This window comes from Drosophila nasuta, chromosome 3 (assembly GCF_023558535.2).
Source record: "Drosophila nasuta strain 15112-1781.00 chromosome 3, ASM2355853v1, whole genome shotgun sequence".
NCBI lineage: Eukaryota > Metazoa > Arthropoda > Insecta > Diptera > Drosophilidae > Drosophila > Drosophila nasuta.
The window spans coordinates 28,220,621-28,247,776 of NC_083457.1; the positions used below are offsets into that span (position 1 = coordinate 28,220,621).

The following is a 27,156-nucleotide window of genomic DNA, read 5'->3' on the forward strand; positions in this document are numbered from 1 at the left end:
CGGACGCTAAGCTACAATTCGTGTTGTTTTATTAACTACCACAATTTCAGAAGTGGGATCGGCCATGAAAAAAAAAAACATGAACACGTCTACATTTGACAAATACGCTACGGCCCAGTTAAAAAAGTGGCTAACAGAGCTATGTTTGCCCACGACAGGCAGCAGAGCGAAATTAATAAAACGGTTGTTCGATGTTTCACCAGAGATGTTTAAAAAAGTACCAGCAGGAAGCAACGATTTATTAAATTTGGCCAATATTTTGTCTGGCCAAGAAAAGGAATTGCACAACAACAACGAGCGTCATGATCAGACTCAAAATGTTCGCGAAAATTCTGACAGAGGAGAGGGTGTTGACCAGGATTTGTTAAACACCATTGAAAAGCTGCAAGAAGAATTACGTTTAAGCAAAGAGGAATTGCGAAATTCGCAGAACAACGCAGCTGCACATCAGATGTCTACATCAGAAATAGACAACAACAACGGCGCCACACAGTTTTTGCACGCAGCTGCACAGCGTTCGGCGCCAGAAGTCGCGAATTTGGGCGACAACAACAACGACAGCAACGGGATCGAGACAACAACAACGGTGCCATACAGTTTTTTGCCCGCAGCTGCACAGCATTCGGCGCCAGAAGTCGCGAATTTGGGCGACAGCAACGACAACAACAACATCAGCAGTTCTGTATTTCAAGCTATGGGCAGCACTGGAAATGTAACGGGCAGTACTGGAGAAGAGAAGAATTGAGCTAAACGAAGTAAAATGTGGATCAGCGGTCTCGCTCGCACTCGGAAAGGAAGCTACGCTAGAGTTCGACGGAAAATCATGTGCACGCATTTGGGAGAAGATCGCTTCATCACAAGGCAACATCTGTTAGGAACACAGACTGTTAGGCAACAACTGTTAGGAACATAGATTATTAGGCAGCATCTGTTAGGAACACTGATTGTTATGCAACAACTGTTAGGGACATCAACTGTTAGGGACATCAACTGTTAGGGACATCAACTGTTAGGCAACATCTGTTAGGAACACAGACTGTCAGGCAACAACTTTAGGAACATAGACTGTCATGCAACAACTGTTAGGAACATAGATTATTATTCAACATCTGTTAGGAGCACAGACTGTTAACGATAACAGAGCGAATAATGAAAACAAACTGTTAGGAAATAACACAACTGTTACGAGATTGTTATGCTAAACCACAACTGTTACGAGATTGTTATGCTAAATCACAACTATTAGAGGATCAATTTACTAAGGGCGATAGATTAAATGAAAAAAAAAAAACTTTTATGGAATTATTAGAAGAAAATAGTTAAGAACAACAAAGATTTATCAAATTAGTAAACGCAGCAACATTCACAAAATTAGATTTGAAAAAATGGCTACTTCCATGTTTACATGGAAGAAACTTTTCGATGATTTAATCAGGCAAGAATTAAATAATAAGTAAAAATGTATAAAAATATTTTACTGTACGAAATAATAGTAAAAGTATTAGTTAAGATTTATTTTTATTCTTTGTAAAGTCAAGATCAGGAGATCTGGTTCGCAGGATGGCCGAGTTGTAGTAGGACGTGTGCCTACACACACATACATACATATACTTTAACTCGATGCTCTCTCTCGGCTATCCGAACTCTCTCTCTCGATATTGGCTCTCTTTATCTTTTCTCTCATTCTATTTCACATTCTATGTGTTCTATGTATAACATAATTAAGCTACGCAGTCAGTCTTGATCGAGCAGCATAATAAATCGGACGCTAAGCTACAATTCGTGTTGTTTTATTAACTACCACAAAATTTAGGTCAATACTGCACATAAGGTATTTATAAGATTTATAAGATTATCTACCGACAAGTCAGATTGCTTGGCAATCTTGATTTGCCAGCAAATCAAGCAGCAAAATTTACAATTATTGTTCATAACTGTAGCTCCGCACATTAAAAAAAGATAGTGGAAAAAGCCAAGTGCTGATCTGCATCAATATCACGCATACGCATAATTTGTTGTTTTTGTTTTTTTTTTTATTGTTGATGGAGGAATCTTAAGCTGTTGTGGCGCCCCATGGCTGCATGACTGCAGCTACATACATGCTGGAGCAGGCAGTAAAAACGAGAAACTCCAAGCTGACCCCAAGCAATTAAGAAATTATGTATAAGTATTATGACGCGGGCTGTGATGATGGCAACAAAACAATAAACGAAATGAAAAAGCACAAAATAACACAAACCAACAATATAACTGACCATATGGAGGGGTGCGAAACGAACGCTCTACACTCGAAATGAGCATTATGTATACGCACCGCTTGACGGCGCAGCTGCTGCCCCAAAAAATATTGTGTAGATGTATGTGTGTGAGTGTGTATACGCACATAAGTAATATCTGCAGGCGCTTTTCTTCATCATCATCTTGTTGTTGTTAACCTTTCTTTATTATTATTAGCAATAGCAGCAGCCAAAGCGGCAGCCGCAACAAGCAACACACAATGATAAAGTCGTAGCATGCCCATAATTATCATTTGTTGCATTTCATTTCTTTATTTCCTCGGGGAGCAGGGAGCAAGGGGCAGCGTCGGCTTTCGGCTGTCGCATTGTCTTGATTTGTGCTTTTCTTTTCTGGCATTATGGCATTTGGTGTGTAAATCATTTCTTTTGATTTTCAGTTTCAGTTTCGGTTTCAGTTGCTGTTTTTTTTTCAGTCTTTGCTTTGGCTGTAAATCTTTCACACTTCTATTCTGTTTAACGCAATTTGTTGCGCGTTGGAAATGCAAATCATAGTATTTATTTCACCCAATGTCCGCTTCCTGGCCATGGCGAATGGCTGAAACAAAAGACTGAAGACACGAACGCGCCCAAAGATTTAAAGCTCAGCTTGTGGCCAGTTACATAAGCGCGTGCTCGTCTTAAATAAAACTCCAAACAAGCACGCAAGGGGTCAGAGAGTTACAATCAGTGTGCGGGAGGCGGTGGCGGTGGCAACAACAACAACAGAGCTGGAGAGATGAGGGGGATGAGGCAGCTGTTTGGCTTGGCGGATGGCCTGCTGTGTAGGTGGAGAAATTATGTTGACATCATCGCCAAAAAATTGCCAAGAAGCTAAGCGGCAAGCCAAAGCTGAGACGAGACGACCACTTGAAGGCAGTCACAACAACAACGAAAAAAAGTTGGAAAAAATATCAAAATAAAATTAATTTTACTTTCATTTTCGGCAGCGCTCATTTCATTTAGTTTTCTGTATGTGTGTGTGTGTGTGTGAGATGGTTGTGGTTTAATGAATTTTGTTGGGCAAAAAAAAAATAACCATAAACAAATCGTCTTCTGTTCATTTTGGGTGTTAGTTATTCAATCTGATTGCATTTTGATTATGTTGCAAATTCCGCAAAAGCAAGTTACATTAAAGTCCAGAGAGCATCGCCTGCTAGATTTATGGGAAATCTCAATAGTTTTAGCATTCACTTTGACAGGAAGTTTTGTGGCATTTAAAGTGCCATAAAATCTTATAGGTTTTTAGTTTGCTTTTCGACTATTGCTGCTGCTGCTCGCTATTTGTAACGGCTTCAAGAGATCTGACAAAATGACTGACTGACTTGACTGTCTGTTGAGGTGAACGGTGCTGCTGCAATGAGGAAATCTAACAATCATTTCATTATAATTTGCAATTTAATCATAATAAAAAGCTTGAACGGCAATTTGTTTTGATTTGATTCGCCTACTGCACAGAAACGCAATGAAAGTCAAAAGCAAAAGCGTCTCGTTTGATTTTGCCACTTGAAATTGCCTTTTAATAGGCCAGAGGTAAATTTCCTGGCTCGATGCCACAATAAACAGCAACAGCAGCAGCAACAGCAACAGCGACAGCAACACAAATACGATAAATAAAAACAGTTACTGCCATTGCGAAAAGCCGGGCCAATTTGCCAGCGATTTAACTTATGAAATGCAACACCGCAAACAAACGCGATGAGAGCTGACAACTGTTTAGATTTTCGTAAGCTCGCTTTTCTAGGTCAGCTTAAATGAAATTTTAAACAAATTTTTTGATTGCCAAAACTAATTTCCAGGTGTTGCTCAATTAACTGTGTACCCTAGTGCACACACTAATGTGTGCAAAAGTCACTCGTATGTCTTCATCTTTCATTTCTCAAATTGCAGCTTAAAGACTTCGGGGAAGGTAATCAACTGCAGGCACTAAGCTTTGCTCCAGACTTTAATAGAGTGCGGTGGGAAAGAGACACACACATGCACACACACTTAGTTTTCTCCTTCAACGAGCATTTTACAAGGCGTTTCATAAAACTCATTTGGCTGCACACACAAAAAACACCCTCGGTTACGCATGCCCCGTTGAATCTCCATACACAATATCAAATTGTATAAGCAACAGTTGAGACAAGACATTCAGTCAGTCCCCCACATGACACATAAATATGTCGCGTGTTGTTGTTGTTACACAGACAATTGTGTAATTAACCAGCAAGAAAAAAAATAATAATAACAAAACAAAAAGAGTAATATGACAGGGGCATTAAAAAATCTAAACGGCTTTTAGCTTTTCACGGATTCATTTCTGGCACTCACAAACATTTCCATAAGCCGTTCGATTGTCTCCCAGCCCAGCTCGGCATTCGGCAATCCAGAGACAGAGAGAAAGACAACAGTAGCCACCTTCACCCGCCTTCTCCGACTTCTTATCCAACTTCAGGCCGCAACCGCAACGGGCAAACTGGTTGACACCTTTTCCTCTGCCGGCGCCGAAATTGATTTATGACAGCCTCACAGCCAGCTGTCATATACGCTTCCATATATCACAATAACTTTGCGACCAAGCACATTTATAGTTCAGTTTTTTGTGCCACTAATTGCCTTGAGAAGGCAAATTTCTTCGGAGCACGTGCCCACTGACAATCGATGTGTGCACTGTGAAAAATTGCAAAGTTAAATTAAAATATATTGCAACTATATGCTAAGATGATTTTGTTCATGTTATTGTTGAACACAATTGGTAAATTTAACGCTAAAGAAATTGCTTTTAACTTCCAATTTGATATTTACCCTAAACATTAAACAAATGTAGTTCTATTTTAACAATAGCTTGATATTTTTAGCAGCTATATAATATAGTTATATCACATCAGCTCGCCAGTCGCATCCATCAGCAGCATTGGGCATGCTTTTGAGATTAAAATAGAATTCCAGTTCTCAAGGGCAGAAAAGTTTAACTATATCCGATTTGTACCAGATTAACGATTTACGTTTCATTCATAGACGTGGAAAGTTTTGAATGTCCTCGTCATATTTACATTAACATATGCAATAGCTGTAGAATATTATATATATGTTTGAATATCCGATTTGTATATCCGGCAAATATTGTTTGCTTGCACATTATTATAAAATTATTAAATAATTATGGCGAATTTGTTAAGCACTGCTAATTGAATTAGAGCCTATATTGATCGAGCGACAGTCGATGGCAACACTTGTGTGAGATACACAAATAAACAAAAGACTTAGAGCACGAACTTGAAACAAAACGATGTTAATTCTTTTGTAAGAATTTTGTTGAAACAAGGGCGCTAAATGGCATCACGCGTTGGGTTTTTAGGCTCATCGAAGTAAACAGCGTGACAACAACAGCAACTATGACACAAGCAGCAGCAGCTGCAACAACAACAACAACAACAACAATAACACTAATGAAGCGCATCTTGCGGGCAGCTGTTTATTTGCAGTTGCCCTGCAGTTGCGATTTTGCGGCTCGGGTTTTAGCTTACAGGCCGGTAGTTCATTATATCACCTCTGGGTGAAAGTGATGATGGCATTCGCAGTGCCGCACAAGCGCCGCACACACACACACACACACTTATACAGGTAAATGAAGCATGTGCGAACATTTTCCTGCCTCATCATTTTGGGTGCTTAGCAGAGATGCAAGACGGGGGGAGACGGGCAGACAGACAAACTGAGTGCAGCAAAATCGCTGCTGCAGCGTCATCTGTGAGCACCCTGTATAGCTCACAACAAATGTATGCTAATCTATCTGCCTCTCTGTCTTCCTCGCTGCATTTTTGTGCCGCATGCAAATATTTGTGTTGCCATTTTTCCAATTATCGATTTTTATTTACCTTTGACGTCGAACTGTGAAGCGCAGCAAAAAGACAAAAAGCGAAAAAAAAACCTCTGAAAGACTTCCTCATTGCACATGGAGATGTGACTGGAGCTGGGAGCTGCGACTTAAGCTGTTATGCAGTCAATACAAAGTGTGACAACGTCAGCGTCTAATGGATGCAAATATGCTCAGGCTTTGTGCTGTCAGTGAAAACGAGGTAGACCTTAAATTGTGAATCTCAGTCCGTTTGTGTACAATATGCATATTTATAGATTATGCGCAAATAAACGGCAGCTGCTTTTAAAGAGCTTTACCGCGCAAAAAGAAAAAAATGAAACAAATAAACGAAAATATGAAATGGTGCCAGCAAAAAAGCGAAATTAAGAGCAATTGCTACTCGAGTTTGCGGTTATCGTAGCGCTTTTTTTTTGGATGTGATGTGTATGCAAATATTTGCGAAGGCCCAAGCCCGGGTCACAGCACACAAAAAACACTTTCCAACTGTCGCAAGCATCCGCCAGCAGCCGCAACTTCAGCAACGGCAACAACAGCAGCACCCGCACCAATGCCAATGCCCATGCCCGCCAGCTGTAGTTGTACACAGATACACGTACTTACAGATACAGATACAGATATAAAACAACAACAGAAATAGCAGTTACAGCAACAGCAACAGCTACAACTTCAGTTGTAGAAACGAGCTGTGCTGCTCCTTTCACTTTCAATTCGCCAGTGTGCGAAATGAGAGCAAAACGGACTTTAGCTCGCCAATAACAAGGGGCACACTACGATAACAACAACAACAGCAACAACATGAGCGACAACAACAGCAACTCTTCAACAATCAAAATAGAAGAAATCGCAAGCCAAACTTATAGAGCTGATGATTCACCTAAAGTTGAAGGCAGCGGATGCTGTCGCCATCGCAACGCATCGACTTCGACTTCGTCTTCGACTTCGACATTATTTTTTTTTTGTTGTTTTTCCCAAAGGCCATTTCACGTGCGTTCCACTGTGCGTGTGTTAGCTTATGTGAGCTTTTTTTTGTCAACCGCTTTTTGGGAGTTTCCCTCGGCCCGTTGACTGTTGAGATCAAGGCTCTGCTGCACAGCCTTGACGTTGAATCGTTGAGCATTCAGCACAAGTTCGTTGCCTAAGTCTTTCGTTTTTTGCTGGTCAACATTGAACGCTCAAGTGGTTCAGCTCTGAGATGAACTATTGTGGGGAATACACTCCAATCGATGCGATGGTGTTTAACCTGGTAAGAGTTTCGCAGCTGTTTTGTAATTCTTATGTTTAGGTGAGGGTCACGTTCATAACAATATGAAACATTGACACAACTTTCCCACCTTTGTATGGAATTATTAATCTGTTCTGCATTGATTACAATTCTTTAAGGCTAAGCGATGAAAGTGTGCTTTGAATTAGTTTGAATGAGAAAGAGTTGTTCATCTTACAAATATTTTCTCCCCATTTAAGCATTGAAGTTAATATATTAATCATAAACATAAATGAGATTCCAGAAAGAGTTTCTAACCTCGTCTAGAAATGATATCGCATTTAGACACATTGGCCTTGGACCTTGGGCCAAGCTAATGGACAGCGTTTCGCTGTGGAAATGGAGAGTCTTTTATGCGCATCGGACAAGACCGTTTACATTTCAATCGCCTTGACGCGCCTAACTGCAATTAGCTGTCATAGTCAAGTCACAGACATGTCACAGCCTGTCAAAAGGCATTAAACATGTCGATGCTTTTGTTGTTCTGTTTGTGGTCGGCTCGTTTTGTATTTTTCATCATTTTTGTGTCATTTTCCATTCGTGCCAAATATGTTTAATTGGCGCTTGTCACGGCCCGACAGTTGTTTAACTATGAAAATGAAATAAAGCAATGGCCAGTTTTGTACTTACTATTGACCGTGGCGGTCAATGATGCCTTGCGATGCTTCATAACATAATTACAGCTTACGAAATGTCTCGCCTGTCGTTAGCTGCAGGGGGTGCGGGTGGGGAGGGGGCATCTCCCCTGGCACCCTTCCACTTCCCATATCTACATCCACATCCACTTCCACTTTAACCGGCAGCAAATGCGGAGACGAGGGCGACGGTAAGGGCGCCGGCTGATGTCTGCTGTCTGGCCGGCATTAAGCAATAATTGTTTGTAGTAAGTATTTGTACAATGCGCTGACTGTTACTGCCTTTTAATGCATACACACATCCACACACACGCACACGTATAAGCTTGTACACCAACTCATCATCATCATCAGCGTCGTCGTCGTCGTCGTCGTCGCAGTTGACGTCGCAGTCCCCTTTTATATATTGAACATTGTCTGTGCAGTTTATTGTTGCCTCATCGCCAACGCAGCAGCAGCAAACAGCAACAGCAACAGCGCCAGCTGTTTTACACTGCTTTGCTTTGGTTTAGCGCAGAAACAGCCAAAAAACGAGCAAAGAAAGCATCGAGCGACTTAAAGACACCCTGTATAAATAAATACATTTAAATAAATATGTTTTTTCAAAAATATTTTATGTTTTTTATGTATGCTTTTATTTGCAAAGTTTACTGCAATAATAAATAAATATAATACAATTAAATACATAGTAATTAATGTTAAATGCCAATATTATGACAAGCTATTTAAGTTTATGGTTAAATTATGTTTTTATTATCTATCTTATGAAAATAAGTAAATTTTGTGAAATTTAATACACGAATATAAATTATTAAGGTTTTTTTTAAAGAGTATTAAATTAAAATTTCTTTAAATAATTATTATTAGTTTATTAAAATATCGAATATAATTCCTTATTGCAATGAGCTGAGCTGAGTTAAGCTGTGTTCATTGAAATAGCAGTGCTTACGACCCACACGATAAAGATTGAAAACACTACTTCTAAACAAAATGTAGTTGTAACAGCTTAATGTATATATTTTGGGTACTTTAATTACTTAGCGAATATGAATTATTAAAACAAAGAGACACATTATGATGTTTATTGAAAAATATTGGTAAATTGACTTGTGGTAAATAAAGCTAGAATGACAGATGGAGTGGATATATGGATACATGGATACATTAAGTAGTTCAACATAACCTCTTTGAAAACTTTTTAATACTGTGTTCAAAAAGCGCACACAAGAGTAGGAAGAGACGACAGCAACAGCCGCAGCAGCAGCAGCGACTGCGCAGTCATCGCATGAAAAAGTTTGCTTGCAAAAGCTGCGGCCAAGCAGCAGCAGCAGCAACAGCAGAGGCAGAGACAGCTACGGTCAGCTTTGGCGTCTGCGCTTGCGTTCAGACTTCTTTGAGACTTCGCTCAAGAAGGTCGTGTGTGCGCTCGCAGTAAAAAAGCTCAAAGCTTTGCATCGTTTCGTTCCGTTTCGCTTCGTTTTTGGTGTCGATTTGTTTCGTTGAGTTTTCGTTTGTCGTCTTTCGTCGTGTTTCTTGAGCGCGCAATTTGTAAGTGTTTGTTTGTGAGCGTGTGAGTGTGTGTGTGTGCATGTTTAGGGATAAGTCAAAGGACTCCATACACAAGCAAAAAGAAAAGCAAAGAAACCATTTGAAATTGATAGCAGAAGCTGATGCTGTGCAAAATTGAGGAATAACAATTGCTAAATTGAGTGTGTTTATCGTTGAGTGAGTGGAGTGCTACGGTTAGCAATTGGATTGCATTGGATTGTATTGGGATTGCATTGGATTGGATTGAATTGCTGCTGGTGCTGCTGCTGCTCTTGCTGTTGCTGTTGTGCTATGTATTGCTGCTGTTTGTTTGCGAGCTGCAATTTCGTTTTCATTGCGGCTGCTGCAACGCGCCTGGCAGTGAAAGTGATTTGATTTTGCAATTGCAGCCCGAGCTGAGCTGCAATCGCAATCTCTAGCTGCTGCCGTTGTTGTAGTTGTAAACAATATCTTAACTCTCAGCTGCTGTTGGTTGATTTGATCTGCTTGGTATCATTATATCCACTCTGTTTATATATACAACTTTATGGCCAGCAGATCAAATCATAACAAAACGCAAAGCAACGCAACGCTCAGCGAAGCCAAACCAAAGCCGAATCGCAAAAACCCAAAACGAAAATACACAAAATAGCAGCTAAAATCGCAAGCAATTTTCAATTGAATTTTATTGCATTTGTTTTTTTATTATACTCGTATCTAAAAGCGTGTTTTTCCACTGTGTGCTTTAATTTATCGCAGCTAAAAAAAATACGAAACAACAAAATCAACTCCGAGTCACACAAATTTGCATTTGGATTAATTCTGCAAATAAATATCATTGGGTAAGTCATATGAATATAGAAAATAATTTGATTTTCAAACATTGCCACACATTGAAGCAGTGACACAAATGAGAGCAGAAACTAATCGAATGCTCAGACATTTCACATTCAATCAACATTTATTAGCAATCGCCGCGCAGTGCGACGATTAAATCATTCAAATTGCAACAGCGCACGAACCACAAAAGCAGAAACCAACTAAAAGAAAAGCAAGAAGAAAAAATAAAATGAAATGAAATGAAAACTAAAGCGTCGTTATCTAATAAATCTTGCAATATACAGGCATATGGGTGCCTAAGCATAGCTGCATATAACACGACATGTAACGCCTTAACATGGCGCGATCTTGCAACATGTTGAAAGTATTCGCATTAATCGCTAGAAAAATGCATAAACTGGCTAAGAAAATGGCCAACGCGATTGCCACAGAGTATTTACGGGTATGATTTGCTTAAGAAACTCGAGGAATTCAAAATAATTGTGGATATTGCCACAAAAATATTTGCACGATAATCTAGTTTTCGTTGATTGACAATCTTGTGGTCTATCGAAAACAAGTTGAGAGCATTTAGCGAAGCTTAAAGAATTCTGAATGCAACGAAAATATTTTGAAAATTAAATTTGTGTTTTGCAATTTTCATTGCTAATTGAATAATCCCACTCGATTGTTGCTTGTTATCAAATATCAAGTTGCATTTTATAGCTGAGCAACATGTTGCTCCAAATTTGTCATGTTTGATTGTATTAATTATATTTCGACAGCTCGAAGCTTGTTAATTATTATATAATAAACATTTGCAATAAACACTAGCATTGAATAATAAATAAACAAACTGAACAGAAACAAAAAAACAAACCATGTCAAGTCGCTTATAAAAATCAACGAAAATGCAAAAACAACAACGAAAATAAACAGGAAAACATAAATAAAAGTGCGTTGAAAAAGGGCAAACTAGTAAGTGGGAAAGAGACAGATAGATTGATGGAGACGCAACACAAAAGCGAGCGACGAAAACTTAACCCAAATTTGCTTAAACCACAAGACGGCCCAAAAAACTTAAATTATTTGGCAACGTTTTTATAGCCCGGCCGTCGCTTTGTCTTGTGACTATACAATGCGTTTATGTGTATGTGTGTGTGTGTGTGGACGTGAGCGTACAATATATGGCTGTATGTATTTGTGTATGACATGAACTTCATTATCAGCGCAACGCCGCCAACGCCGTCGAAGTCTCTTTTTTTGGTTGTTTCTTTTCTTCTTTTTTTTTTTTTGGTAACATCTCTTTTCTTTCTTCTTTTGCTTTTTCATTTCGCCTTTTTTTGTTTTCCTGAAGTGGTTTTATTTTTTTATTTAGGGCTTTGCTTATTGCATAAGCGGAGAAACTCGTATTGCTCTGCATGCTCTTTAGAGCATGTTATATATTGAATTGGTGCCTCGTTGTTGCTGTTGCTGCTGCTTTTGTTGTTGCTGCATTACGAAAGACTTAAGGCACAAACTTGAGAACTTTCTTCAACTGCCGTAAATTTATTTAAGACGCACTTTGCTGCTAAACTTGACATAATCCAAAACTCTATTAAATGACATTAATTTAAGATATGAAATTCACATCGCGGCTGAAACATATTCTATACACGACTTTGAATAAAAAGTAGCTCATCGACTGCATCGTCACCTCACTTATGATTATGGTTATGTGGTGTCCGAGAAAACATAAAACCGAAATCCGGTTGGGTTTTTCAGGCCGAGACCCTTTTGAAAAGCATCTGGCAATAAACCCAAATTTTTCATTGTACGATACGAGAAACAAGTTCCGCCAAATTGTGACCATGGCAATGGATTTCTTGCTGTGCTTGGCTCAGCTCAGTTCAGTTCAGTTCAGCTCAGCTGCTCGTATTTCTTTCATTTCTTTTGTTGATTGTTTATGTAAATAGATTTTTGATTGTGTCTGTTTTCTTTCATTTCATTTCATTTCGCGTCGTTTCCTCGCGGCGTTCGCTTGACTTATGTAAAGCAATCGAAAAAAATGTAAATGATTTCTCAATGCGCGCCTCCACTTTCCGACTCGCAATCGCAATCGATTATGCATTCATTTTTTTTCGCCTGTTAATTGGACGATGGCTACTGTTTTCTTTATTTATTTTTCGGTGTAGATCTTATGATTAATCTGAACTGATTAGCGTCTGCAGAGAAGAAGCGTCTTCAGTGATGATGCGTATTTTTTGGTTAGTTTTTAGCAGCTATTTGCGGTTAGTGACCGGATTCTTCTCTTTCGCCTCACGCTCTATCTCCACGCCGCAATTTGCACGAGTCATTAGCGCAAGACACAGGCGAGACAAACAATGAAAATTAAAAATAGCAAAAATAATACAACTATACAAAATTTGATGGCGCTTATCTAATGCATAGTTGCAAAAATACAAAAACAAAAAACACTAAAGCCATTAAACCATAAAGCGCACACACCCAAAGCTTTAACTGTGCAACAGATTTTTATTAATATATTGCCAACGTTAATTACATAAGCATTATCAATAAAAAAAGCTGCTGCTGCTGCTGCGATTTGCATGCAATACTTATTCTATGCAGTGTATCTTGCTTTTGCTGCTGTTGCCAATGCTTCTTAACACTTTTTGCTGCCTGTGTTGACTTCACACATTCGTAACAATTGCGCAGCAGGCGCGTGTATTGAATATTAATTAACGCCTGTCTCTCTCTCTCTGTCCCTCTATTTCTTTCTCTTTCCCCTCTCAATACACTTCGATTGATTATGTAGCACGGCGTGCGCCGCTTGCGATGTGGCAACAACACTTTGGCGAGGGCCCAAATTGCCTCTGCTGCTGCTGCTCGCAGCTGCCTCTGCACTTACCTTACCCAATAGCTTTCCATTGCGTTGTCTCTGAGTATGTGTGTGTGTGTTTGCTTTTGGCCTGGCTAAATGTGCCAATGGCATGACACCAATTTTCCATCGATGTGCGCCTTTGTTTAGAGTTCACCCAGCTGAGCTGCTGACCCACTTGAGTGCGTCTCTCTCTCTCTCTCTCTCTCTCTCTCTCTCTCTCTCTCTCTCTCTCTCTGTCTGTCTGTCTTTGTCTGTGGCTTAGTCTCGTGTGGGAAAGTCAAACGATTCGACCTTTTTGCATTGGCCATTTGCAATTGGCCAATTGGTAGCAATTCAAATAATTGCCGTCAACAATTGCAAATGTCTTCAGCAGTGGAGGCTAAGCTCAAGTAAATACTTGATTTTCATATTGAATTGTCTGCAGACAAACTAATTGCAAGTTAATTGAAGACACAACTATTAAAAACTCTTAAAGATTTTAGTTACAAATTCATTCTTAATTTCAACTAAATTCATTCATTCAACACAACTATTAAAAGTCTCTTGAAGATGCATTCATTATATATTTTCAATTCAAGACAAACTAATTGCAAGTTAATTGAAGGCACAGTTTTTAAAAACTCTTGAAGATTTTAATTACAAATGCATTTTTTATTTTTTTCAATTTAAGATACAACTCTTAAAAAAGATTTTAGATTTATTTTCCATTTAAGTCACAACTTTTTTAAAACTTTTGAATCTTTTAGTTATTCATTTTTAATTTATGATACAACTATGGAAAACTTTTCAATATTTAAATTACAAATTTTTTTTTATTCATTTTCAATATACGACACAACTATTAACAGCTCTTTAAATTGTAATTAAAAATTCACTCTTTATTTACTTTAAATTTGAAACATGTTTGAATTTTTTAATTACAAATTCATTCTTTACTCATTTTCAATTTAAAACACAACTATCGAAAACTGTTAAAGATTTATTTATTATCATTTTCAATTTAAGACACAACTATTAAAAACTCTTGATGATTATAATCACTAATGTATTCTTAATTCATTTCCATGTTGTGTTCAGTTAAATGACTATTAACTCTTAAAGATTACAAATTCATTCTTTACTCATTTCCATTTTCTACCATAAAAATTTTACTTTATAATTAATTTTATTTAATAAAATGTTTTCGGCGGAAAAAAGACTTATTTTTAGACAGCAATTTAATGTTGAATATCTTGTATAAAGCAAGTGAAAGAGTTTTGGGTAATTGCGCATTTAGCTTTTGTTTAATCGGTAGTTAAGATAAAACTTCAATTTGCTGGCGAGTTTAGTGTGCAGCTTTTCATAATTCATTTGTGCAATCGTGTGTAATTTAAGCAATTTGTGGAAATGTGGAAATGCCTGATGCAGACACACTCTCAAAACACACACACAATTTTCCAGTGGCTGACATTTATTTATTTATGCACAGAGCTCGTCAGCGGCACAAACGAGATGCAACAGGCGACGCGATAAACATCAGTAACAACGACTTGTGACAAATGCAACGACGACGAGCAACGTTTTTGGCCATTGTTTGTGAATAGTTTTTTCTGTGTTTTATTTTGTGCATTAGCCATTGTCATTTTCTTTTCGGTTTTCGGTTTTTCTTATTTGAAATGCGTATTTACATTTTGAGTTGAACAAACCGACGCAGCACGCCCCAAACACACGCACAACGCGGCGTATACGCAATGTCGTTGCATTGTATCCGCATCTTGAACATCGCATTTAAAATGCATTTATCTCAATTACGAATAAAAGTTTAAGGAAAATACACAGAGAGAAGCAGCAACAAGCAAAAATTGCTCGTTTACTGCGAATAAACGAAACGAAGCGAACGAATTGAACGACGCATTGTTTACAACAACAGCAGCAACAACAGCAACAAGAAAACTTTCACTAGGCGCCAAAGTAAAGCAAAGTGCACATACAGATAAAAGAGCTACACAAAAGAAGGGCAGCAATAAAAAACAAAAAAAAGAGGAGCACAAACAATTGTTAATTAAAACAAATAAACTCGCAGACCCCAAAAACAAAAAAAAAAAATGAATGTGAATTATGCGTGCAGCAAAAAAAAAAAACAGCAGAAAAAGAAATAAAAACGAAGAAGTGTGAAAATGAGGCAAATAAAAGAAATGGAATGGAATGAAATGAGATGAAGGAGAAAGACAGAGAAAGAGAGAGGCGAAAGGCACACAGAGTAAGCAGTAAGCAGAAAGCAGAAAGAGGTAAAGCCAGTTTCCGGCGTCCTTCACAAGGCCGTTGAAATAATTGATGCCAGACGTAGCCGCAGTCAACAGCTAAAGCCAAAGCCACAGTCGAAGCTGCGGCCAGCTCGATGATAATAATAATCAAGATGATAATGACGACACGTTGATGACTGATGTGCTTGAAGTTGTTGTTGATCAAGCAGCTGCTGCTGCCCATTGTATCGCATTTTTAACGCATTTTTATATAACAACAATTTCGATTGGGGCGCCCCCCTCGCTTTTTTGTTCACCTTTTTGCATATGCTTTTCCAACACTGCACACAACGTTTTGAACGATTTACGACTCTTGCTGGTTGCATCACAGCATAATTCGCACGAATCGTGCATTTTAACTATACACAAACTTATATATATATATATATATATATTTGTTTGTATCGGTATTATATATGAACAAAATTCCGCAATTTGTTGACAAACCAGTTGTGGGACGCCATTTGAGGCACTTTTCAGATTTCATAATCGAACAGAGAGAAAAAAAAATGAAAAATATAAACAAAAATCTATCAGCCTCGCACAGCCTCCAGAGCAAATGTGTTAACCATTATGCAAAACGATCTTCATGGCTGTCGAAGGAAGTAAACAACAGCAACGACAACAGCTTCTCTGTCACGTTCCAAGCAGTTTGCTTCCTGGTGACACGACCCACGAATCCCGATACCAACTTCAACTGTGACTCTGTCTATAATGCTCTTCCTCGCATATTGAAAAATCTCCTTTGCCGGTGAATCAAGTTCAAAATGTCAAGTTTGCGCGGTTGCAAGAGGCGGTCACCGCAACGCCTGCCACACAGAGGAAGCTTAACAACAGCAGCAGCAACAACAACAACAACAACAACGATAGCATTAACAATAACAGCTTAGACATCTCCAGCTGCCCGTGTGGTGCTTGAACTCGAAATGAAAGTGAAAATGCGCTGGCAGCGACGTCAACGGTGACAGCGACGTCGACTGCAACGCAGCTGAGCGCAAAAAAGTTGCCAACTCTTACTTTCAAAGCTGTTGCTGTTGCTGTCGTTGCTGCTGCTGCTGTGGTTGTAGCTGCCAGTTGCTAGTTGCTGTTGCTGCTTCGTTGACCACACAAATAAGCAGCAATAAAGAACGTGGCAATTGCAACAGGTCGACAAGCAAATACCCTAATTTAAAGAGAAAAATTATGAAACTACGAAATCATATAAGTAACAGCATTTTAATTATAAATAAAAAAAAAAAAACTTAAAAAAAAAATGAAAACTATGTTATTTAAAGATCTCATCAGTTCAATGTGAAAAGTTATCAGAAAATAAATTATTTATTTATTTATCAATTAATTATTAAATTTAAAGTCATATTTATTATTGCATTATGCTTAATATCAAAAATTTCACTTACATTTTTGTAAATAAGTTATTATAATTGAAGAACATTTAAAAAAAAAAAAAAACATTTCTAAAACTGTTTATAAGTCATTAAATTCTTATTGAAATCTGCACAATTTAAATGGAATATGAGTAGAAATAAAATATTTACAATTTTTGCATAAGATTAAGTATTAACAAAAGCTACAATTTTAATATTTCAACCAATGAATGATTTAGAAAATTTAATAAATGGCATTTTAAAATAGAAACAAAAAAACATAAAATTTAATTTAATTTTGAAACATAAAAGAAACCATTTCAAATAAAATATAACAACGTTTTAAATGATATTTGAAAATCTATTCACTTTAACTGGAATATGTTTATTAAAAAAAGGAAATTTTAATTGATATATTCATTAAATTTAATACAAAAAATACAGTTTTAGTTTCAAATAAATTACAAAAATCGTAGCATGAAATTAGTTAATTTTCATAAATAATTAACTGCTACTACAAACAACTTTAAACGTTTGAATTAAACAAGAAAATATAAATAAAATATTTAATTTAATACCCGAAGAAACAAGTTCAATTACACAAAATTCCATAATTCATTTGTGCATAATTGCGTAAGTTAAAAAAAAAAATAGTTTGATAAATGGTTTTCCAAAACGAATTTCCAATTTGAACGGTATTAAATTGAAAATACAGTCATAAATGTTGTTTTGCAGTAAATTCATTTACATAGCAACATGCATTAACTTGAAGCAATATCAATTTATTATCTGAAAACAGTAAGAAAAATAAATTGCAATACTTCAAAAATGCCTCAAGACATGTAAACAAAATGTGTTGCCTAACAAACGTAAATGAATAATTTGAATTGTGAATTACATAAATATTCATAAGTGAATAGGCAGCAATTATTCACGAATAACTCAAAAGTGTTTGACGTACTAAACGAAGCCAAATGCTCCACGCTTTTGATTGAAGCGCACACTGAGAAATGCAATTGCAAAAAAGTTAACTTTGCTTTTATTGCAGTCATTCATTTCCTTCTATCGTTAAGCGTAAAAATAACTTGAAAAGCAAAAAAAAAAATGGCAAAAGGAAAATGAAAAATGAAAAACGTAAAATGCAAAAATGAAAATAAACTAAAAATAAAAAGCATCGCGAATTTGCCGCTTTCCAGCCACTTGGAGTGACTTTTATTTTAGTTTAGTTTTTTTGTGTTTATTTTTCTAAACTGGTTTTTTTGGCGCTGTTGCCAAAAGTCAGCTGCTGCTGCTGCTGACCAAGGAAACGCATGTTGCAACTAGCTGGCGCGGCATGCCACCAGTTGATGTTGCAAGCTGATGCTTGAATCGGTAATTTGCAATTAATTTGTTGTCGGTTTAATGTGAATTTAATGCTCAAATCGTTGATTAAAACCGCCAGATGAAAGCTCATTTGAACATTTAGCCACAGCTAATGGGCGGCCACGCCAGTCTTTACCCCTTCCCCCTCTGAAACCTCATACAATAATAATATCAATATGCACACACAGGAGAAAAACACACCCACATCTAATGTCTTGCTTGCAGTCATTTAATGGCCGAAATGTTGTTTTCTTTTCATACACGTAAAGTAAATGCCAATCCGTTAACTTCATGTTTTTCTTCTTGTTGTTGTTGTTGCAGGCAATTAAGGAAGTAATTTGTGGCTGTCGATGTGCTGTAGTTGTAGTTGTTGTTGTTGCAAGATCATCAGCCAGGCAGCGTCCCGAGTCAGCTTCAGCGTCAGCGTCATCGTCATCGTCATGAATGCAACCACATGAAACGTCGGCTGTTGAAGCGTCAACAGCAATTGCCATAATTGCCATTGGAGCAGCAAACATACACACATACACACACACATCACTTATACATACGGATACACACCAGAGAGCTGGAGGCAAGGAGTCCAATAACCGCACCACCCATCCGACAACAACAATAGCAACAACAACAACAGCGTTGAGCATCGAAACTCGCCACACGAGATATCCGCGGCAGGCACAAATCCAATTGGCAGCCAGCAACGTTTGGCTCCTCCAAACTGAATTGTAACAACGCGTCAAAGCATCGGGCGCCGGAAAATCCCAAAGTCAAAGCCAAAAAAAACAAAAACAAAACTAAAATAGCAGATAGAAAAACCTGTGGAGCGAGGGATCAATGAACGCGGCACGCAGCTGCCAGCAACAACGGCGCAGCGGAGCATAAGATAAAACGAAACGGGCCAGCATTTGGCTTGGCAACGTTCAAGTTCAAAATCGCCATAACAACAGCAACAGCAACAGCAACAATTGCAATTGCAACTGCAACAAGCAGGAAGTTGCACAGCTGCACCTTAATTGGGCGCAGTGTCATTACCACCACCATCACCACAGCAACAGCAGCAGCCAGTACAACAACCAACACACACGCTCATCCCGCTCAATGTAAGATGTTAGTGACCAACCAAAACAACGACAATCAGCAGCAGCAACAGCTTCGCCACAGCCACAGCAACAGATGTCACAGCTGCAATACTTGGCAACTCAGCTTTTGCCTGCTTCTTGGCTGCCTCTGGCTTCTAACAGCCACCACGGATGCCACCTCGCCCACCTCCACGGTATCGACAGCACTGCTGACGGGCCAACAGCTGGCGCCGTGGCAGACAACAGCCTCGTTTGTGGCCACCGCTGCTGCCACAGCGGCGCCAACAGCACGCAATCTTTATGCGCCATATCAGCGCTTTAGTCGGCAGGACGATGTCAGCTTTAAGGATGTGCGACAGCGCACCGATGGCAGCATTGTGCAATCCTTTGGTTCCTATCGCACAGCACGTCAATCTGCCGCTATCCCAGTATCCGTCGCACAGCGTCGCTCGGATGTGGAGATTATACCAGCTCCTTCCGTGGAGCTGCCGCTGAACGAGCTGATCACAATACCCAAGCAGCTGGTGCCCACGCTGCCCGAGAATGTGACGCGTCAGGGACGCAAGCGCAACTACATGTACATTCCACTCCAGTCGGAGGCGGAATCAGGCACCGCGGCCACCTTGCTGCAGCTGCGTCCCAGCCGCAATGCCTCGCTGTCGGCGCTGGGACCGCCAGCCGACGGTGTAGCTGCCGTTGCCCATGAATTCGGTGCTGCTTTGGCCGCCCAGGCAGAAACGCAGCCACAACCCCAATCAGACCGCACGGAGCGCAGCGATCTGGTGGCTGCAGCCAGCTCCACAGATAAGTTGGAGTATGCCGAGCCAGAGAATACGAGTCGCCGCGTGGGATTTCAGTTCCCCAGCTACAGCCTGAAGCCAGCGAATCCCTTCTATCCGCAAGCCTATCGCGAGGACAGTCCCATCTTCGATGAGGCCAGCGCGGCCAGCGGCGTCTTTGAGCCGCAACCTTACAGCGAAGATGCCGCTCCCGCTCCCACGCCCACACAATACGAGACACACGAGACACGCCACACGCGTCAGTTGTACTTTGACTCGGATGTCTCGCCCTCCAGCTTTGAGTTTCCTGGTCTCGTGGCCAACTCGAAGCCACACACTCTGAATGCCGCTGTGGCTGCTGGGAAACTGTATCGCGATGATGTCACCAAGTTTGGCGATATCAATGGCCCCATCACCGCCTTGCCACAGCGCCTGCAACGCGGCCTCTACTTTGGCGACACGGAATTCCGCACCGGACCTCCCGCCCCGCTGCGACAGTTTGGTCCACAGAAGGCCTTCACCGAGTACGTGGGACCTGGCGATTATCAGAGCTCCCGCAAGAGTCGCTACTTTCCCTACAAGTCGTCACGCAGTCCACGCGTTGTCTTTCCCAGCAACGATAATGTTGGCACCACCGGACCCAGCGGACCCAGCAGCGCTCCATCCGGCAATGGAGTTTACTTTAGCGACAACATTGCTTTCAGGTGAGCACGAGTTCAATTAAAAGTTGTCTATTACTTGGCAAAGGAAATGCAAAAAGTTGATTAGGTTGAAGTAGTTCATCAGGCTTTTTGCAATTAGTGATGGAAACACTTTACGATTGCTATGAGTGAAATTTATTTGCATTAAACGGGAAATTTCCATTTAGATTACGAGCTTTTTATTTTTTCTAAGAATCTTCATAAATTCAAATTATGAATTACAACTAATTGATGACGCAACGGCATAAAATGAAATTTGAAATTTGCTATTGAAGTTAAACTTTACAAACGGCATCAGTGAAACCAGTTTACATTAAATGGAAATGGTCAATTTATATTACGAGCTCTCTTATTTCCTATTGAGCTTTTTTATTGACAACTCATTTAGTTTTAGTGACAACTTATTTAGTTAAGGTCAAAAGCACCAAAGAAATGCATTTTCAATATATAATTTAAATGGAAAATAAAAGTAATGCAAAAAGTTGTTTAAGTTGCGGTTGAAGTTATTCAAAAGAACTGTCTCTTCTCCATGGGCCAACTTAATAAAAAAAAACGAGATACTTTTTGCAATTTATGATAACATAGCAAAACTTTACTATTGAGAAATGGGACATCAGCTTACAATAAATCGAAAATTTCTTTTCGATAATCTTCATAAATTAAAATGCTGATTTACAACAAATTCATTAAAGTTTGAGTTACAAAAAATTTTTTTTTGATATAAAATTAAATTCAATGAAAATGTCAATTACAAAAATAGTTTTTATTGGCAGTAGATATTAAAAATTATTAAGTATACAAGCAGTTGGCAAAAATAATTTTACGCCAAGAAAAATCAATGTAAGTTGATTAAGTGTTATTTAAAATATGATTTTTAATATAATAATACCTATTCAAGTGTGTTGTCTTAGGCATATGCCACAATTTGAACATCCCAGATAATTTGTACTTTAAATTATAAAGTTTCATTTTCACATTTCGTTTCTTTCTACAGAGATCAGAACTTTGGCATCAATGAACTGGCTGCCGTTCAAGATGTACGCAACGACTATAGCCTACAGGATCTGGACAGCGCTGCGGAGGCAACGAGCAGTCCTCAGTCGGCGAGCACATTCAAGGAGAAAGGTAAGAGCCAGACTCTAAATCCAAAAAAAGGCCAAATGCTACGGCTTGTCATCTAAGTTAAGCTTCAGTTGTGTGTTGCTGCTGTGGCTGCTGCTGGGAACTGCTTGCACTAGGCCTAATTGTCCCAACAAAAAAACAAAAACAAACCTAAACACAAAAACCAACCCAAAAACTCTCTCTATCTTTACGTCTATCTATCATCTACCCCAAACACATAAACACATATACACCACCTATGTACATGTTGCTCTCATCGCAAAACAAAAATACAACAAAAAAAATACATTCCCCACAACCATTTCGACAGTCGACATCACAACGGACATGGAGTGCCAGCATCGCGGCGGTACCTGTGAGTTCTTTTTAGGCTGCTGGCTATCCGGTGGCCTCATACAGGGCACTTGCAACGGATTGCTGCGGGGCTGTTGCCATCGCACCGCCAAATCGGCAAATTTACGCAGCTCGGACTATGTGGGCAATACGGTTGATCTGACCGATTTGCCACAAAAGAACTTTGGACCGGTCAACAATGAACCCAGTGAGTGTGGCAGCGTCTACTCCTCCTCCACAAAAAAAACCAACAAACAACAAATACTTGCAACAACAAATATACTTTATATAGCCCAAGCACGTGCACACTAAAAATAAAAATAAAATACCAATTCAACTACTCTCAAGAGGATTCAGCTTGCCGCTTTGTGGATCCGATAAAAAAAAAACAAAAAATGTATTTTCTGCATGCGATTTTTCTTTACGATTTTTGTTTTTGTTTTAGTTTTATATACGCCTAACAAATAATTTTGTTTGTACTCGTATTAGTAACTGCATTACGTTGTTTTGTTTGCTTTGCTTTATGATTTATTTGTTATCGTTATCGTTGTTACTATTGTTATTGTTGTTGTTGTTGCACCATAAATTCGTAGTCTGCTTTAATTAAGCTGCAATTTGTTGGTAACTTTAAGACACGCTACTAAAAAAATGAAACACAACAACAAAAAAGAAGAAGAAAAGAAACGCCTCTAAAATGAGGCGCCAAGTGAAATGATAATGCCGCCAAATGCAATGGGAAAATGCGAAAAAATGCGAGGAAAATTGAAACTGAAATATGAATACTAAAAAACAAAAAATAAAAAATAAAAGAAAGAAAGATCTTCACTGCCCTGCAGCATGCGCATGTTAATTAGCAGAGTTGATGATAATTAAGACACATTTACACATCATTTAACGGCATGCAAAAGCAATAATAAGAGAGCTCCATGTCCAAGCGATCAACGAGATTACCACCTGACCCTAATCCCCCCACAATCCACCTCCCACCATCCCTCTATACCCACTTCACCCTCAACTCAAGCAACAATCACAGACTAGAAAGTTGTTGCTTCTCCTGGTCAATCCACCACAGAGTTCATAGATCACAGGTCAAACAAATTGCGGGCAGTTTCCAAGCGGCTTCATTTGGTTACGTTTTTTCTCTCTTTTTATTTCTTTCTCTACACACACATACACACACTTCACCTCTGCCTGCCTTTTCTTCCACTCTGCCTAACTCTGTTCACCCTAACGCTTCTGTTGCTATGTTTTGCTACTAACTCTTGTACTACAATCTATCTCAGCCTGACCCAACTGCTCGCTAACCCAAAGACAACCCCATCTCTTCTCTCTCTCCCTCTCGTCTTCTTTAGGCTGCGGCATCTCGTTGGCCAAGCAGACAGCACAGCGTCGCATTGTGGGCGGCGATGATGCCGGCTTTGGCTCCTTTCCCTGGCAGGCATACATACGCATTGGCTCCTCCAGGTAAGTTTTGGGAATTCCTTTCGCTCTCAACATCGTTTCAACTTCTAATTCAATCTTGCAGATGCGGCGGCTCACTGATCTCACGTCGTCATGTGGTCACTGCCGGACATTGTGTGGCACGTGCCACGCCCCGTCAGGTGCATGTGACACTGGGCGACTATGTGATCAACTCAGCTGTGGAACCGCTGCCCGCTTATACTTTTGGCGTTCGTCGCATTGATGTGCATCCGTATTTCAAATTCACGCCGCAAGCGGATCGCTTTGATGTGTCCGTGTTGACGTTGGAGCGCACCGTGCACTTTATGCCACACATAGGTACGATTGCAGATGTGATTTATTATTGATTCCTCCTTACTTCATTTTGTATATCGCGATTTAAGTAAATTCTAGATATTTTGTAAGTCTGGATCATTATATAGCAGCGAAGCAGGATCCATTAATTTCTAGCTCTAGCGAGATATTTGCTGTCACTGATGATGGTTATGCTAGCGTTTTATTATAGAGTCCAATCTACTGAAATAAAACTTGAGACGATCTTCATGCAAACCCACAGCAAAAGACACAAATGCCTAGATATCAAAACAAAATTAGGCAAAATTAACGTTACAAGAAAAAAATGAATTAGAAGAAAAAGCTAACAAGAATAAAAGTGTATCCAAACGAAGACGACTGAGGTATTGATGTCACTCTCTTTTTCGTCATCCTCCCAGGCATAGCCTTCTAGTCTATGTATATTCAGTTGAAGACACAAATGTAACTTGCAATTTACCCATTTCTTCACAGCTCCCATTTGTTTGCCGGAGAAGAACGAAGACTTTCTAGGCAAATACGGCTGGGCAGCTGGCTGGGGCGCCTTGAATCCCGGTTCGCGTCTGCGCCCCAAAACGTTGCAAGCCGTCGATGTGCCCGTGATTGAGAATCGCATCTGCGAGCGCTGGCATCGACAGAATGGCATCAATGTGGTCATCTACCAGGAGATGCTCTGCGCTGGCTATCGCAATGGTGGCAAGGACTCGTGCCAGGGTGACTCCGGTGGCCCATTGATGCACGAGAAGAATGGACGCTGGTACTTGATAGGCGTCGTCTCGGCAGGCTATTCCTGTGCCTCGCGTGGCCAACCCGTAAGAGCTGAATTTAAATACCTAAATTCTTAATTTAATTGCTTTATTTTTGAATTGTAGGGTATCTATCATCGTCTCGCGTATACCGTGGACTGGATATCCTATGTCGTCGGTCTCACAGCCAACATTTAAGCGCTATAGAGCAACTCGCGTCTAATTTATTTTTTCAGCTCCCAGCCGGAGCGCGTCTTGTACATAATTCACTTTTCGGCTTCTTTGACATACTCGTACACACTTCTTTTGCATACACTTGTAATCTCTCTATTATTTATGCATATTTTTAATAAATCATGAAACAAATTATAAAGTTAGTTGTAAGAAAAAAAATGTGGAAGCTGCGTTCGGTAGAATTTACTTAGCTAAGAAGATATCCTCTAAAGTGTGGGGAAAAACACATCGAAAGAGCTTTGCGATTTGCATAAAAATTTTAAAATTTACCTAAACTAGAAATTAATTATTAATTAATTTACTTAGTCATATGCGCTGTTACGTAATTTTAAACTATTTATGAACTAATTTTGTGTAAATAAATTATGTAAATGTTGAAATCAAAGGCATACGACTATCCAACTTTTTATTACGTATACGTACTGTTATGTTACATGCATCACATATCTGACGACTGTTGTTGCTATCGCTTGAGCGGCATATGCGGCATGTAGATCCGCGGATAAGGTAAACTGGCTGCCCAAGCTTGTTCTGCATCCTGGGAATAAAGCGGACTGCAATGCAGCTGCTGCTGCATGACCCGAAATAGGGTGAACACCTCATGATATATCTTATAATAGATCACTGGAAGAAGACAAAGTACAAGTCAAAAGCAAGTAAGGCCTTCGCAAAAAAATACAAAAATATACCGAAAGCTTTGATAGGTGTATATGTAGATATACTATGTCTTTACATTCCCAATGTACCATTGAGTACAAAATATACTAGATATACCAAAATAGATATACCCGACTGCAGCTTCTACTCTATGGCTAGAGACTATAATAACAAGTGGGAAAGCTACAGTCGAGTGTGCTCGACAGTAAGATACCGCTACCCATGTTCAACAAAAATAAATATACTAAATTAATAAGACCAAAGACTATGTTTGGTATATCGATATACTATTACATTTAAAATACCAAAGCAACTAAAATCCAACAGCAGTAGCAATTTTTCGTCTAAAATGCTTTTTAAATACCTTCCACATTTTTTAACTAATTGCAAGCAAATCATCATCAGCATATCATTAATCTGTCTGAAATCTAGTTGTTCATAGGGACGGACTGATAAGCAGCCATGGCTCTTTTCCCTTGGCTGCTGCATCATATATGGCATCCGAATTCTACCCCATGGGTAGCGAGTGTAATAAAAATAGGTTGAAAAACTACTTACCTAATATAAGTGCAAAGACGAGCAAACACATCAAGAAACTAGACAGATCGATAAAGAGACCCGCCATGGCATAAAACACTCCCAAATAAAGGCCAAACCCGAACATAACGCCATGGTAAATTAGCCAAGGATAAAGCAAGCTGCTCGAATCCTGACAAGTCGATAATGCAGTAACAACAAACTCGAGAGAAATCGTTTTTCAAACTTACCCGCGCCACACCAATGAGCAGCAAGAGGCTGACGCCTAAGTTAATCAATGAAAGCCCATAGGCAACCGTACTAAATGCAGCCAACACTGCAAGGAATCGAAATTACTTGATATTAAATGTGTTTATCTCGGGAGGGAATACAAACGATTCATCAGGAACTGCTGCTCCTTGTCTGTGGCATGGTTGAGCAGCAAGTTTTTAATCAACAGTTCGACATCTGTTTGCATATTAATGATCATCATGGAGCTAAAGACAATCACGCTTGCTATGATAACGCCCAGCCAACCGATTATGATGGCATTGTACTTGAGATTCTGGCATTGCACATACGCAATGCTGCTGCCACATGCCTCAGCTGCACTTTGCGCCGTCGCAGCGGCTTTTGCTGCTGCGGCTGCTTCCGTTGTGGCTTTCGCTTTGGCCGACATGGCGAAGAGCTCAAACTAATTTAATTTCGATAAAGTTCTATTGAAAACGATTATTGTTTGTGTTTACGTGTATATTTCACTGACAATTATGATGGAGTGTATTGAGTTGGTTGTTGATATAGCCAATGTTGTGTTGATTTCTAGCCTGATTTCACAATCGATTGACAACAAAGTGAATCGCCTGCTGCTATCAAATATATCATAAGCCCAAAAATAAAAGCATATTTGATATGCTAATAACCACAACGAAATGCTTTTAGAAAGTTATATTAAAGAATGGAGCATT

At 39.3% G+C, this 27,156-nt stretch overlaps 2 protein-coding genes across 3 annotated transcripts; one reads left to right on the forward strand and one right to left on the reverse strand.

Moving 5' to 3' along the window:
• The first annotated feature begins 9,437 nt into the window (after positions 1–9,437).
• LOC132789719 (uncharacterized) lies at positions 9,438–25,401 on the forward strand. Of its 2 annotated transcripts, XM_060797934.1 has the most exons (9): positions 9,438–9,582; positions 10,321–10,403; positions 18,573–20,813; positions 21,805–21,935; positions 22,243–22,473; positions 23,618–23,729; positions 23,791–24,044; positions 24,513–24,850; positions 24,911–25,401. In XM_060797934.1, the coding sequence occupies exons 3-9, from the start codon at positions 19,357–19,359 to the stop codon at positions 24,980–24,982; spliced, it is 2,595 nt and encodes an 864-aa protein (XP_060653917.1). In that variant the 5' UTR covers positions 9,438–9,582; positions 10,321–10,403; positions 18,573–19,356; the 3' UTR covers positions 24,983–25,401. The 2 variants fall into 2 exon arrangements, with proteins under 2 accessions (XP_060653917.1, XP_060653918.1); XM_060797935.1 differs by lacking the exon at positions 22,243–22,473.
• On the reverse strand, positions 25,399–27,012 carry LOC132789720 (uncharacterized). Its single transcript, XM_060797936.1, has 4 exons — positions 26,588–27,012; positions 26,443–26,528; positions 26,234–26,384; positions 25,399–25,642 (listed from the first exon to the last, which is right to left on the reverse strand). Exons 1-4 carry the CDS (start codon positions 26,868–26,870, stop codon positions 25,482–25,484), a joined length of 681 nt encoding a protein of 226 aa, XP_060653919.1. The 5' UTR covers positions 26,871–27,012; the 3' UTR covers positions 25,399–25,481.
• Between the last annotated feature and the right edge of the window lie 144 nt (positions 27,013–27,156).